Source organism: Muntiacus reevesi, chromosome 13 (assembly GCF_963930625.1).
Source record: "Muntiacus reevesi chromosome 13, mMunRee1.1, whole genome shotgun sequence".
NCBI lineage: Eukaryota > Metazoa > Chordata > Mammalia > Artiodactyla > Cervidae > Muntiacus > Muntiacus reevesi.
Genome location: NC_089261.1, coordinates 3,461,253 through 3,477,335, shown reverse-complemented (window position 1 = coordinate 3,477,335; position 16,083 = coordinate 3,461,253). Strand labels below are relative to the sequence as shown.

The following is a 16,083-nucleotide window of genomic DNA, read 5'->3' as shown; positions in this document are numbered from 1 at the left end:
CGGCTTTGAAAGATGGGGAGACCAGCAGGGCCCACGGGGGTGGGGTTGTGAGCATTAAATAGCATCGTGCCTGCAAGGGCCTAGCACCGGCTCAGCTCCTAGCAGGTGTGTGGTGTCACCCGTTCCAGCGGGGCCACTCAGTCCCTCCTCCCGTGGCGGAAGGGCCAAGGCCACCTCCCAGGGTGGGGACCCCCTGAGTGAACGTGCGTGGGGCTGTTCCTGAAGACTGGACCCCACCCCGCCCGGCCAGCGCGGACCCAAGCGCAGGGTGTGGTCCACAGAAGCCCAACGGCCAGGCTGGGCGGGCGCGAGTCTGGTCTGCCCGCCCCTCGGGCACGCGGCCTCCTGGCTCTCCCAAGCACTAAGTGTGTTTGCTTTTGGGCCCCTCCTCAAGCCAGACGTCTATCCTGAGCTCAGGGCCTCCTCTCTGGATGGGGCCGTGACAGTGCGCGGCCTGCGGGCCTCCGTTACCGCGCTCCGCTGCCCGGCTCCGCAGTCCCCACCCCAGGGCTCCCCGCTCGTACCTCCACCTCTGCGGCGGTAAAATGCAGCACTCGCACGGCGCCTGCGCGACTCTGGGGCGGGGCGGTGGCCGCAGCTATTTATAGAAGGTGACGTCACCTTGAAATAGACCGTTAGGGCCGGGCCGCCCTTCCCCCCCCCACTCGCGCCGCTCCGCGCCGCCCGGCCCGGCCGCTCCCACTGCGCAGGCGTCCTCCCGTCCTCCCATCCCCCGCCCCCCGCGCGGCCGCCTGTCCTCCCTCGGCGGCGTCCGCGGCGCGAGCCACAGAGCGCGGGGCGAGCCAGCGAGAGGGCGAGAGGCGCTGCTTGCTGCCTGCAGCCTCGGCCGGCCGGCAAGCCAGTGCGCGTGCGCGGCGGCGGCCTCCGCGGCGACCGGAGAGGACGCGCGGGCGAGCGAGCGGAGCGGGAAGCGAGGCGAGGCCGGGCTCAGCGACATGGGGGACCGCGAGCAGCTGCTGCAGCGGGCGCGGCTGGCCGAGCAGGCGGAGCGCTACGACGACATGGCCTCCGCCATGAAGGCGGTGAGCGGGCCGGGAGTCCGGGTGGTCGGCCGGGGGCCCGGTGTAGGGGAGGGGTGGGCGGCCTGGCTGCAGCCCCTTCGGGCCCGGGGCGAGCCCGCCGCCCGACTGGGCGCGGCCCCTGGCCCACAGCCCTCGCTTCCCGCGCCCGCCGCGCGTCCCGCCATTTCTTGCGGCCGGGCGGGGTGGGGTCTCCGGGGGGGACGCAGCGGGGACCCCGCGGGCGGATGGGGGGCGCGGCATCCCAGCTTGGAGCCCCGAATGGGGGAGGGTGCCCGGGGGAGCGTGGGGGAGCCGCATTCCTCCTCCGGCCCGTTCCGCCAGGCTGGGGCACCCCCTCGCTTTCCTCCACGCACCCCAACTTGTAATAAAGAATCACCTAGTGAGTGGCGCCCTGTCTCCACTGGTTTCCGCTGCCACGACCCGAAGTCGGTGTAATCCCGATGCGCTTTCTTTCTGCTCCCCGGAACCGCTCTAATTCCATCCTCCCACGCCCGGGGTCCGCTTTGTGTGCCGAGACCCCTACCCTGCAGTCAGGCGAGGGCGTGGGGCCCCCTCCCATGTCGGACGCTGCGCCCGTCTGCCTGGAACCCCAAACGGGTTGCGACTCCTGGGCGAGCCGAACCCATGTGCCTTTGCCCTCTCGAGATCCTCGGAGACCCGCCTGCAGCTCCATTTCCGGGGACGGAATCGTGGCCGGCCACACCCTGGCCAGTGCCTTGGATTAGACACCACCTGCGTGTCTGAGACCTAGAGTTCCAGCGACCCCCTCACTGCTCTGTCTCCTAGTAGTGTTTTCACGTCTTCTCTAAATGATCGTTACTTCTCTCTGCGTCAAGGTCACAGGGCTAGAGCCACAGTCCGCAACCTGCCCAGTTCACCCAGCGCACAACCTCCTGAGACGGGGGCGGATCCGCTGGGGCCCCACCCTAGACCTGCAGACTCAGATACTCGGGGTGGGGGGGGGTGGGTCTCAGAGCTGCCCTTTACCCATCCCTCAAGGCAAGTGCCAGTGGGTTTAAGTTCAAGAATGACTGTCCCGGGTTATTTAGCTCCTTTGCCCTTTTTTCGTGCCTTGGGAGGAGATTTGGTACTGAAAAATCCTCAAATACAGTGGCTCCCTAAAATTTCAGAGTCATGTGAAAAGCTCCTTTTAAGATTTTTGTTATTAATACAAAATCTGCTGTTGTAAAATCTGTTGTTGGGGTCCAAATTTAGGAACATCCAGGTGAGAAGGGTACTTGAAGCACTATCTTTCCCATGTTCTCCACATCATACCTTGAACCAGGTGTCTGGAAACCACCATCACCACCGCCTATTTGTTGACTCATTGCTTATCTCCAGTTGAGCCCAAGCAGGGTGTTATGGGCTAGATAAGAAGGAGCTTTTCATCCAGGCCAGGCACGATGTAGGTTTGGAACCTGAAGTCTATGTAATTCTGAGGATTTCATAAGGAAAAAAAAAAAAGATTTAATAATTTAGCAGATTTTACAGAAATAAGACTGACTATGAGTGTATTTCCTCGCAAGGGGCCCTGAGCTTAATCTTTGGGATAAAGCCACTCCTGTCCACTCAGCACGTCACACTACAGTGCGCCTCTTCTCCCTCGTCACTGAGTAGCCCCGGGGTTGTGCAGGTTGAGACCATTCTCTGGACATTTTAGTGAGGCCCTCACCTGTCCTGCCAGTGGGACCTGAAGACTGCGGTGTTAGAAGCCTTTTGGGGACTAAAGAGGGGGCTGGAAACAAAGTGAGTGAGATTAAGGGAAAATGACTAGAAGGCAGTTGTGGAACTGTGGGAAACAGGAAATTTGAAATGAGAAGTAAGGAGAGAGTGCAGAGATGTAACAGGAAAGGAATAGAGTTTGCAGAGAAAAAATAATTGGTTTTCTGCTCTTTGTAAGCAGGCTTGAAAAATGCTTTCCTGTAGCTTCCTACTTGTGGCCACAGATTTTCTCTGAGACATTAAGGTAGGATTTTGCAAACGTGTATTGGAAACATAACATCGGTATCAGAGATGATTGGTGGGTTGGATAGGCTCGGGTTGGGTAGGCTCCTGAAAATTCAATCCAAGCTCTAATATGTCATCTCAGAATTGTGAGAATCATTTCCTCAAGGTAACTGCTATTAAAACAAGAACTTTTTTGGTCAATATGCCTGTTTCTTCTATTAAAGAAATTTTTTTTTCTCATCTAAATTAACGGATATATTTATTGGAAAGGACTCAGCAAGGTCAGTGGAAAACTTTCTCACATTTTACCTAAGTTGACGTTTGAACGTTAAATTTTTAATGTTTTGAAGGCTTGGTCCCTATTTGAAGGCTTGGTCCCTATTTCACTGATATCCTAGGCCTAAAATACAGCTTTTGGGAACATTTGGGATTCTGTTAACTCTCTAGGTTTATGGGGGTTTTCTTCAGGGCAGGTAAGTAGACTGCTGTAAAGCACCTGAGTGAGGAAATGCTCTAATGCAGCCAGTCTGTGACCTTGAAGCTCACAATCTCTTGTCTCCTGGTCCTCTGAAGTGCAAAACTAGTTATGTTGGTATTACTGTCAAGTGGGTTTTTAGCTTTCATTCTTCTAACTTGTTTTCTGTTTCCTTTATCGTCTAAATGGTACCTAATAATATTGCCTGCCTGTAATGACTGATGTTCCTTATGCTCCCAGCATCACCTGGAGGATGGTGTCGGTAAGGCCTGAAAATCACGCATGTTGAAAACAAACATGTTTATTCACATCGGTTGAGAGCTGCAGTTCCCTGCCTCATCCCTCAATTTGAAGAGGCAAGAAATGTTTTTGAAGTTAAATAAAGATGTGTCTTCCAGCTCATCTCACATCTAACTGCTTAGAGTGGAATAGTGGAAAGAAAAGTTGTGAAAGATTCTGGAACCCAAGTCCTTTTCAGACCAGTCTTGGAATGACCTTATACAATTCATCACCTCCATAAAATGAGCCTAGTTTCTCCTGAGAACTATGAGATAGACCCATAGTGTGGGATAAAAATATTAGTGCATAAAACTAAGTGATCTAAGGAAAGAATAATTAATCAGATTTCTAGTGAATACTCATGGATAGACATTATTCAGTCATGTCACTACCCTTAGTCATCCATACTGAAACATAGGTGGCAATCATGAAGTTACAAAATGTCAAAATTATTTGGGATGGCATGGTGTGTTCTAATATTGTTGCACAGTCATCGACAAAGGATGGAGAGAAATACACCTGAAGTACTTGAAGGCTATCTGTAGAAATCTTAAGTGCAGGCAACAAAGCTGCGGCTTTTGAGGTCCAGCCTGGTGGCCAAAGGCTGTTAATTCCAATAGCTGTAAGATCTCAGGAAGTAGGGAGTGAGCAAGTGCTCTGTGAAAGGAGAGCACAGCTGAGCGTCCTAGGCTGGGACTTAACCCATGTTGCAGATATGGAAACTAAGGATGATTCTGAGGTGGATCAGAACTGACCAGTGTGCATCATACAGCCACATTGGTACTACCACTTGACATGTATGTGAACCAGCAAGCCGTGTTGCCAATGTAAGTACCACTTTGTCTTAATGGCTGAGGAAGGAAGAGGGCTCTGCATTAGTCCTGTAGTATTCTCAGTTAAAAGACATTCACTTGGTGAGCAGTTTACATAGCTGTGCTGCATTGACATGAGCTGTCCCCATCTGGATTTGGGGTTCCTAAATTATCCCCAAAAGAGCTCCCGCTGTCAAAAACCCCACCATTCCTTTAAAGAAACCAAAAATGTATTTTCTCTTCTTTGTCTGGAACTTAATATTAGTGATAAGACTTCACTGTCACACTTTTTCAGAAATAATGACGGGGGGCTAACACAAGTTTGTGTTCCATGTTATAGTTCATCAGGTTTATTAAATTTACCATTTTACCTATTAGGCACTCAATAAATGGTGGCTTTGATTCCATGTGTATGTTCTCATTTACTCTTGAGAACAACTCTGGATGGATCCTGTTACTACATTTTACAAATGAGGTTTGAAGAGATGAATTTTCTCAAGGTCGAGCTTGAGAGTAAAGAGGTCGAGTAAAGTGAAGATTTCGGCTCTCAAGTTTAGAGCTGTCCCTTTAACCCAGTGATGATGCCCCATGAGGCTGAGGGATCAAGTTTCTTTCTCCTGTACTTTCTCATCCGTTAGCCATTGTCATCATTGGTGACTTAAGTTCTGAGCCAGTCACATAAGTGGACTTACTGAACAAATAATTCCCTCTATTAGAAATAAGTCATTTATGCCAAGTTTAATTAAAGACAGAATCTGCCACTTATGGGTCTTAGCTACAGCAGGGGAACATAACTGGATTATGCTTGGTCTCACATAGGCAGACTCACATCTGGATTGTGCTTGGTCTCTTAAAGACCAGTTTTGTTTTGGGTTTCTTTTAGCTTAGGAAGCAAAGTATTATTTTGAGTTCCTGTTACGAATTGAGAAGTGCAAGACTGTTAAATTATAGTTTTAAGAGATTGTTTCTCCATATTGTGTTTAGTATATTTTACAAGCCTAGAGACCCCCCAAGTTTCAGTGTTTAGGTTGGTCAGATTCTTCCAAGTGTCCAGGTAGAAGCCAGCTGAAACTGCCCCTCCTGCTCCTCACCTGCAGTGGCGTCCGCTCCTTAGTGGTGGGTTTTGGCACTTCCCTGGTTGGAACCGGCTCAGCTTCTGAAGACTTCGGAGCTAGTGCCTCAGGGCAGTAGTGTGCAGTAACCCTGTTCAGATGGGGTTGTGTTTAATGCCAGTCACGGCCCGTGAAAATGTCTACTTAAGCCCAGAGTGAGACAAAGGTGGTTTCTTAACGATACAAGGGTAGCTATTTTGACCGGTAGTGAGCTTAGAGGGAACAGTCACTACCTGAACTCACCTGCTGTGAGCTCAAAGCCGGGTCCCTTCCTGGCCTTGCAGAACCTGCAGCTTCTCGCTGGTGAGGACAGAAGGTGGTCTTGCCAGGTTAGGGCAAGTGGAGACCAATGACGGGTGCCTTGCCAGTGGGGCACCAGGCAGAATCCTCACTTTGGAGGGCATTAACTTGGGAAAGAATCAGCCCCCCCCCAAAAAAGTTTTCATTCTTCAAGGTCACTTTTCTTTTTTAAAAATCTATATAGGGTTCTGCCAAAGAAGCTTAAAGACTATCATGTGGTTATGTTTATGTAATTGTTCTTGAGGATGTTTTTTTCCTCTGTTGTAAACTTCTATATCAAAAGCAAGCTTGTTGGTAGCATGCAGGTGTGGGTGGCTGTAATGTGTGGAGTGGTAGGAGTGTGTCTGGCCATGAAGGATGAGAAGTCTTCTTGGGAGGAGGAGTATCTAAACCTCAGCGTGAGCCATGTGGTCTGGCAGCTCAGGGGTGATTTTTTTTTTTTTTTTTTCATTTGTTTGTTCAGTGTTACTTTTGAGGTTGGATGTTTCCCAGATTGAGAACTTTAAGTTTTCCCAAATAGTTCATGTGCTATTTTTGGCAGCGGGTCTATTTTTACTCACAAACACATAGCTTATTGCCCTTTGAGTTAGTGGGAGGAGGCCCTTGGGGATTGTTGAATAAGCCAATGGTGTCACAAGAAGATAAATAAATTCATAACTGACCAGGTCATTCGATGCTTTCAGAAATGCCATGTGGTCCAGAGCAGAGAAGGGTGAAGGGAGTTGGTGCAGCCAGAGGCTCCCTGGTGAGGACACACATGAGCAGAATGACTGGCAGGGAGGCCAGTCCTCAAAGGAGATGGGAGGAGCTCCTTCCCAAATGGGAAAGGTTCAACAATCTCAAGGTTTTCAGGAAGCATCTAAGTAGGATTACCTGGGGTGAGGAGTGGGGCGGGAGAACCAGACAGAGGGGCTGTGAGCAGAGGTGGGGGAGTCCCTCAAAGCTGGCGTGGCCATGTGAAGACTCAGTGTCGGCAGGGGGGCGCTGCACTGGGCACAGCTGGCCCAGTGGACATCTCATGATGGACATGAGAGTGTTGGAACCAACATTGGAGGAGAAAGAAGGTTGAGAATCCTTGCCTAGGTCTCTTCTGTCTTGAGAATTCCGTATCTAGTCATTCTGCTCCTGATTAGCTGTTCGGAAACTTGTGATCCTAGAGATGCAGGAAGTCCTCTCTGCTGAACCTGCAGGTGGCTGTCCCGCCTGGCTCCTCTGAGGGTTGGTTGGGACCAGCAGTTCCTACTTTCCTGCCCTGCATTGCGTTGCCCTCAGGATCTACCCCTCTTAGTGGGTGACCAGACTTGTCTTTAAGTATCCTGGCTCCTGTATTTTGGAAGTTGAAGTGTTGAGAATTTGCACTAACAAACATTAGCAAAGGTTATTTGCAGTAAGTATCAATAGTCAAGACTGGCTGTAAATCTTGTTTTACAACAGGCCATCGGAATTCACTTCAGTCTATAATTTTCCAATCTGGGGAAAATGCCCACTTTTCTTTAGTTATCTGATCAAGTAATAAAGCTATCTTCCTCCCATAAGTTTCCTTTTGTTAGCCAAGTTGTAATCCAGGAGTATTAAAAAACACTATATTTAAACATATGCAGTTGTTTCCTAGTTAGGCCTTGGCTGGGGTTCTGAGAACAATGCTTGTTTAGCTGTTAGTCACACTCAGCTGATGCCGATAGTGATTCATTCAGACTGGCAGGCGACCAGGTGATCGTTACATAAACACTGACACTCCTAGGCAGTAGTGTTTCTTGTGAAGGTGTCATTACAAATATTGCCCAGTAGCCTTTTTTGGCGGTTTATTCTGGATGGAGAAGGGATCAGACCTGTGGATTCCTGGGACCCACAGATAGACCCACACATTATAGTACTGACCTCAGGCCTTAACCACACCTATTATTGCTCAGGAAAAACAGAATCCTAGGGTTTTAGAGCTGAAGAAATCCTTGGAGGTTGTTTGGGCTGGCTTCACTAATTTGACTTTTGATGCCCAGAAAAGTTGTGTTCTGTTGAAGGTCACAACTAGCTCAGGCTATGTTCCAGATGTCTTAGGATTTTTCTGAATAATGATACTGCCTCTTGTACAAACACTCTGTGATATATAAATATTTCAGGTATGCACTCAATTTTAATGATATACTCCGGGGATGTATCTTGAGGTGTCTTTGCAATAGTCCAACAAAAGCAGTTTTATTGGTCACAGGATGAAGTATATTATATAGTGACTTCTTATGGATGTCATTTGCACTTTAATATCAAGTGGCCTTAGTTGGGATTTGCTTACTGGAAGATCTGAGGCGCTTTCTCAATTCTGTTCTTGCCTCACATTTTGTTTTATGCTATATTGTCCTAGAAAAGTGTCATTCTAAAGGATTCAGGCATTCTGAGATTTGTCATAGTATTTGAGATAGAATTTTGATTTATATGAGTTGCTTCCATAAAAGGCCAAATTATCAGGAAAATATAAAATCTCTTTATACTTGTAGTAAGGCGATACGAGTATGTGAGTGTCTAAAGGCAGTCCTTGGAGAACACCAGTGGGGTTCCAGGTCTTGAAGGACCTGGGAATGTGTGTGAGTAGAGAATAGGGGATTACTTCAGACCTGTGTGGACACCATTCCTATCTGTGTGATGGTACCAAGGAGCCCAGCTTGTGGGCAACCCTCCTGGGGAATGTCGGGGAGGCTTGCAGCTGAAGACACTGTGGAGAATGAAGTGTGGTTGGGTTGATGAATTGGGCAGAGGGGGAGACCATCCCCGGCTAAGGGCTTGTAGCAGAAGAGGAAGAGTCCTGGGGATTGGGAAATGGGGAAAGCTAGAAGAGGGAGGGTGTTTATATTTTGTCTGGGATTTATTGAGGAGGGAAGTGGTGATAGACAATTGCTTGTTTCACTTTTTAAGAACTTGGCACAGGCCTGCCTGAATTATGAATCTCTTGAAGTTCTAATATTTTTGAGTTGGTGTCTGTCTCTTCTGTTAGACTTCAGTCTCCCTTGAGGTAGGGTCCTTGTCCAATTGGTTTTTCTTGAGTGGCTTCTCTGTAATCCTGTTTCATTTTGGATATTTTTTATCCATATTGTGAGGCATGTGGCTTCTTAGTTCCCTGACCAAGGGATCGAACCCGTGCCCCCTGCATTGGGAGCATGGCCTCTTAACGATGGGATCACCAGCGAAGTACCACATAATCCTCTGTTTTTCAGGAGGGTTGTTGACGGGTTGAAGGGAAGATCTCTCCCAGGTTTTCGAACTTGGGTCTCAGTGTTTATCTTTTGGGGATGTTGCAGGTGACCGAGCTTAATGAGCCTCTCTCCAATGAAGACCGAAACCTCCTGTCCGTGGCCTACAAGAACGTGGTCGGTGCCCGGAGGTCTTCCTGGAGGGTCATCAGCAGCATCGAGCAGAAGACCATGGCTGACGGGAATGAGAAGAAGCTGGAGAAGGTGAAGGCCTACCGGGAGAAGATCGAGAAGGAGCTGGAGACGGTGTGCAGCGACGTGCTGGCGCTGCTGGACAAGTTCCTCATCAAGAACTGCAACGACTTCCAGTACGAGAGCAAGGTCTTCTACCTGAAGATGAAGGGCGACTACTACCGCTACCTGGCCGAGGTGGCTGCTGGCGAGAAGAAGAACAGTGTGGTGGAGGCCTCAGAGGCGGCCTACAAGGAGGCCTTCGAGATCAGCAAGGAGCACATGCAGCCCACGCACCCCATCCGGCTGGGCCTGGCCCTCAACTTCTCCGTGTTCTACTACGAGATCCAGAACGCGCCTGAGCAGGCCTGCCTCCTCGCCAAACAAGCCTTCGACGACGCCATAGCCGAGCTGGACACGCTAAACGAGGATTCCTATAAGGACTCCACGCTCATCATGCAGCTGCTGCGAGACAACCTCACCCTCTGGACGAGCGACCAGCAGGACGAGGAAGCCGGAGAAGGCAACTGAGCGCCTCGGCCCGCCCCGCCCCGCCCCCCCACCAGTCCCTCCTCGCCACACTCACCCAGTATCCAGTGCTCAACCTCTCTGTACGGCAGCACAGCTACTCAGACCTGCTCTCCGCCCCGGGAAGCAGTTCCAGATAAGTTAATTCATGGGCATTGCTGGACTGACGGTTGCTTTGAGCCCACAGGAGCTCCCTTTTTGGATTGTGCAGACAGGTGCGTTCTGAAGGAGGCATTTTCGTTTGCTTGCCTGTCTAGGTGAAGTGCAGGCGAAAGCCACAGAAAGTTAGAGAGGAGAATTAGCCACCCAGGCTACAGTTGGTATTTAAATGGTCCACTTCAAACCAGCTGCTAGTGTTTTGTTAAAGCAGTACATCTGTGCATGCAAAAGTGAATTCACCCCTCCCTCTTCTTTCTTAGCTAACGGAAACCCATTAAGGGAAGCCGGGACGAGAGACCACTTGCTCCTTTCCATCAGCTTAATAATAAACTTTAACGTGAGGTTTCAGTAGCACCTTGTTCGCCTCTTTAAATTATGACGTGCACAAACCTTCTTTTCAATGCAATGCATCTAAAGTTTTGATACCTGTAACTTTTTTTTTTTTTTTGGTTGCAATTGTTTAAGAATCATGAATTTATTTTTTGTAACTCTTTGGCTATCGTCCTTGTGTATCCTGACAGCGCCATGTGTGTCAGCCCATGTCAATCAAGATGGGTGATTATGAAATGCCAGACTCCTAAATTAAATGTTTTGGAATTCAGTGGGTAAATAAAAATGCTGCTTTGGGGATATTACCTCTACGTGTATGGTCTTCATTTCTTTCACTTGAAGAGCTGTCAGAGCTCCCCGCTCTGAATCCTGATCTGATTTCTCCAAACTCCAAAGCATTTCTGGAATAGGGAGGCTGTGCCTCCTGATTCCATCACAGGTTTTGCAGCATACACATAAGACTCATGAATTCTAAGTAGTTTTCTCTGAACCCAGCTAATGTGGCCTCTCTGGTCCCCTCTTCCTGTTGCTGGTTCCTTTAAAGGGAAGACCCTAGTGCGTCTTCTGAGGCACAGCCCCTCTGGAAGGTGTCTGTGTCTGTGTCTGACTTTGAGGGTGTACCTCCAGCCACCCCACAGAATGTTGGCTGCTTTTTAACACACAAAGTAGGTTCACCATTTTTCTTAATAGTTTTTCTGCACTGCGTGGAGTAAAATGTTAGGGACACAGCTTGGATACCCAGTACAATCTTGAGCAATCATAATTAAGAAAGCTCTGAGTATTCTTTAAAATAGGATAACAGAACTCCCTCTGAGTTTTAAGAACAAGAAAGGCCAGGCCCCTAGTATACTCCCCCCGCCATCTGCCTCCACCCCAGGCAACTCCTGAAGCCCTGTGTCACCAACTGGACCCTTGAACTCCAGCCCCTTATGATTTCTGGCACTGCCAGCCTGATACTCGGGACTGGATATGCTTGTCCAGCGGGTGGGTTACACAAAGGCCCTGAGCCCCATAGGGCCTTCTTGACTGACGCTGAACACTAGACTGGTGAAGGGGGCCATGCCGAGTCTGTCCTTGGTCCTCCATTGTGGTGGAGCACAGCAGCATGGACACTTAACCTGTTTTCTCACCCTGATACGACCCACATGCTAATGAGTAGTCCTTAGGAAGCTATTTCTGGTTGACCTAATTGCTAGCAAAAATCATTACTGAGTTTTGCTTCAATTAGTAGGTCACGTGTTTTAAAGCTATAAGCTTTATGTGGCTAAGGTACTTGGCTTTGATGAAAATACTTCAAACATTATAACTTCTTATATTAGGAATGCACCTCACAAAAAGGGATTTAGAAAAAGCAAGCACATTTTCACTTCACAGCCGTCTTATGAAAAGTTTTGTTCCCTTACAGGGGTAGGAAATAGATGCAGAGCTGGCGGACCTCTGGAATCAGCTGGCGCCACAGGCAGCCTCTGCCCATGACCTAAGGCTGTCTTAATTCACAGTCTAATTCAGAGTCCTAACTGCCCTCTGGTGGGCCCCAGGCAGCTGACAACCTTCGAGGTTCAGGTCCCTCATCGAATTTGGAATATAAGTTTTAATTCAACTCTTGAGTACCATGTGCAAGGCAGGCTCTTGGGTCTGGAAACAGGGTGTGGGGAAGTATGGACACATAATTCCAGTCAGCCCCACAAGTAATAAACAGGGTTCTTTGAGAGGACCTGAAATAACACGTGATGTAAAGCTGAAACCATCTCTGTTGCGTGGTCTCAAAGGTTTCCTTCCAGTTCGGCATGCTCTGATGTTTTAAAACTTGTCAAGATCAAAGAAAAAAGAAAAAAACCTTGTCAAGATAAATTTATGGAATGAAATAGGGTCATCTCAGTGTTACCGCAGGGGAAATGAGACCAGAGAAATGAATAGGGTTGCACTGCAACGTTGGTACCAGAACCTAGATTAGCATTCAGATCCCCGGAATCCTTGTTTATGTTGTTTTTCACTGGACTACAGTTTTGGGGTTGAGAAGAAAAAATGGATGTCACACACATCTTGTTCTGGGTACACTTTTCAGTGCTTTTAATATTTCACTTACAGTTCAACGAATTACACTTGGCAAGGAGTATCTCAGTGTATTGGTGCTAATGCTTAGATTTTCAATAACTCCTCAAACCCTGCTCAAAGGTCCATTTGTTTGATTTGGAGGAAAGGGGAGGACTCTTGATAATGGTGCTATTGTGGGGTAAATACTTGGCCATCTCAGATCACTTGGGATTGGGGAGCTCAGGGCGCTGCTTGGTTCTGTAAAGTAGGCTGCATTCCACTGTTGGGCCCTGCCAGAGGCCGAGGGAGTCCTCCGTTCTCAGGACACCCCCGGTCCCCGCCCCCAGCTATGGGGCAGGCACAGGCACTGAGTCGCAGCTGGGTGGGACTGAATAGATCATCTTCTGTTACAAAACGCAGATGTTGGGCTGATGGGCACAGCCATTTCAAACACCTTCTGTGTTCTAGACACTAAGTACCTGGCCTCTGCGTCTTTACAGAGACCCTGGAAGATAGGAATGATTTCAGCGCCTCATGGCTTGTGGGAAAACGAACTTGACACTGGATTTCTTCATCTATAGCTCCCCCCTGGGCTCCTGTACTGTGGGTCTGCACCGCATGATGGCATTTATCACCTGTCTTGTCAACAACTCATTACCTACCATGTGGTAGGCACTGGTCAGGGTGCTGGGGGTGGATACCTTGGTGAATTACCTGTCCTTGTGGGGCTAGAACTAGTGGGGGGGATACAATACAAACATAAAATAATACAATAACTATAAAGACGCCACTCAAGTTCTCAGGGCCCAGCACACAGCTCAGGGTAAGAATTTGTTGACTTCATGAGTAAATGACTGACCTGACACCAAAATTTTGAAAAAAGAAGTGAACAGAAGGAATCCTTCACTTCCACACTCAAATCTACCAATGAGCCACTTAAGAAACAGGGTCGGGATTTCCCTGGGAGTCCAGTGGTTAAGACTTCATGCTTCCAGTGCAAGGTGCATGGATTCGATCCCTGGTCAGGAAACTAATATCCTGTATGCCTAGTGGTGTAGGCCCCCCCCCCCCAAAAAAAAGAAAAACCAGAGTCATGAGTCTTTGAGCTTAGTTCTAACATCACCTATAAACTGGTTTGAGCGTGTCCTGACGTCTCAGCAGCCTCTAAAACCGAGGCAGATGGTTGGGGTGGTCTTTGGGTACTTTTGCATTTTGGAGATTCTATGATGGTCTGTTATTTTCAACTGCTCTGGGATGGTCCCCATCCTCTTCCTGGCCTTTTTCCTGCTCTCCCCCTCCCTTTTCCTTCCGCCCTTCACATTTGTCCCTATTGCATCCGCCCTCCACACCCCCCCCCTTTGCTTTCCTGGCCACCCCCTAGTTCCACTAAGAGGGTTTCCATGGCAATCATCTCCTGGAAGTGACATCACTCATCTCCTAGGCAACAGTTTCTAAGGCAGTGACATCATTCAATCACCATGGCAACCCTCCAGGAGGATAGTTCTGCAGTAAAATGGGCAAATAGAATTCTTATGTATTTCTGGGGGCTTGGGGCGGGGACAATGTAGGGAGCCATTACAAAGATCTCAAGAACCAGAAGTAAAAGCTTTGGGCCTGTAGGGAAAAAAATGGGAAGCCAATGTGGGGGCTGGAAAAGAAGCTCTGGGATAAAGCCCTTCTACTTTCTAATAACTAGGCTGACCATTTAATATGTCACCAAACTGGGACACTGGGGAGTAAATAAGGGCACGGTGGTTATTACACTGGATGAAAAAGGTGAAAACTGGGCCTCCCCCAGTGAACCAGGGCATGTGGCTCCTGCCTAGGTCAGGCTAGTGCCTGGCCTTACTTCCGCACCTACGGCTCATCCCACAAGCATGGATCCTGCTCTTTGGTGTGTAGGCACTGGGTATACCACAGTGAGCAAAACCCACCTAACAGAACTCACAGCTGTGTGTGTGTGTGTGTGTGTGTGTGTGTGTGTGTGTGTGTGTGTGTGTGGTGGGGGCTGAGGTAACACGCAGTCACCAGGTGAGTCCTGCAGTGCAGACTGAATGCAGTGCTCGGAAGGGAGGGCCCAGGGCACCAGGGGTGTGTTCAACACGGGTGACTGAAGCAGCTGCGGCAGGAGGGGACTTAGTAACGGGGGAGGGATGGTGTAGGTGGGGAGAAGTCTGTTTGGCAGAGGGAACAGCATCTGCAAAGGGAGTGTGCAGAGCACCAAGAATGGAAAGGAAGCTGTGTCAGTCTGCAGGGCAGGAGGGAGTGGGCAGGCAGGAAATGAGAGCAGAGAGGTGACCAGAGTGCTAGGCAGCCCCGTGGATGTGCTGAGAGGAGCAGGAAGCACAGTCCTGTTTGTATCTTCAAAATCTTGTTGCAATGTGGGGCAGAGTAACGGAGCAGTTTGCCTAGGAGGGAGTATTGGCACGGGGGAGTTGGGTGATGGGAGGCAGGTAAAAGGAGCATATATTTGGAAGACAGAGCTGACAGGATTTCCAAGGGCCACCTTCTTCATCTTCACCACTGTCATCTGTGCTTTAGGGCCCTTCCCCAGGCTGCTTTCCCAGGAGGAGTGACCTTCATGCCTCAGCTTCCCCTTCTGTAAAATGGGGATAATGACAGTAGGAGTTCCCACCCCATAGATTTGTGCTGAGGCTGAATGAAGTGAGTAAAGTGATCAGAATGGTCCTCCAGTATAGACTGGATCGATGGGTGTCGGCAGCTATCAGGATGAGGGCAGGAGGGCGGGAGTGTGGGGTGTTCATGTGACACACGGCCTGTGGGATGGAGGTGGGAAAGGCGGGGCAAGGACATGAAGACTGGCTGATGGCTGAGGGAGAAGCCTCCTCCTCACCAGCTGGCTCCCGGGAAGACAGCACAGTTTGCACCCCTCCTTCCAATCCTATGCTTGCTGCAGGGGGAGGAAGATGAGCCTGGCCTCCCTTGGGAAAAGGGCATCTTAGAAAAAGCCTGGAAACAAGCAGTTCACACCCATGAGGTTAAAGCCTAGCGGCAGGGGTGGTGCAAGGGAATAAGAGATCTGCACCCAGGCACCCGCCCCATCTACCTCCCAGTCGACGCCCCCCGCCCCCCCCCCCCACGCCCTGCTATTAAACAGTCATGGTTTTGCTTTAGCCTCCAGCTATTGCCAGGAGAAATATCAATAACCTCAGATATGCAGACGACACCACCCTTATGGCTCTTGATGAAAGTGAAAGAGGAGAGTGAAAAAGTTGGCTTAAAGCTCAACATTCAGAAAACTAAGATCATGGCATCTGGTCCCATCACTTCATGGCAAATAGATGGGGAAACAGTGGAAACAGTGGCTGACTTGATTTTTTTGGGCTCCAAAATCACTGCAGATTGTGATTGCAGCCATGAAATTAAAAGACGCTTACTCCTTGGAAGGAAAGTTATGACCAACCTAGACAGCATATTAAAATGCAGAGACATTAATTTGTCAACAAAGGTCCGTCTAGTCAAGGCTATGGTTTTTCCAGTAGTCATGTATGGATGTGAGAGTTGGACTATAAATAAAACTGAGCGCAGAACTGATGCTTTTGAACTGTGGTGTTGGAGAAGATTCTTGAGAGTCCCTTGGACTGCAAGGAGATCCAACCAGTCCATCCTAAAGGAGATCAGTCCTGAGTGTTC

The 16,083-nt window shown here is 49.2% G+C and overlaps 1 protein-coding gene across 1 annotated transcript; it reads left to right on the top strand.

Annotated features, from left to right (window-relative positions):
• Window positions 1–734: 734 nt before the first annotated feature.
• YWHAH (tyrosine 3-monooxygenase/tryptophan 5-monooxygenase activation protein eta) lies at window positions 735–10,700 on the top strand. The gene is made up of 2 exons (XM_065903978.1): window positions 735–1,043; window positions 9,256–10,700. The coding sequence occupies exons 1-2, from the start codon at window positions 957–959 to the stop codon at window positions 9,907–9,909; spliced, it is 741 nt and encodes a 246-aa protein (XP_065760050.1). The 5' UTR covers window positions 735–956; the 3' UTR covers window positions 9,910–10,700.
• Window positions 10,701–16,083: the final 5,383 nt, after the last annotated feature.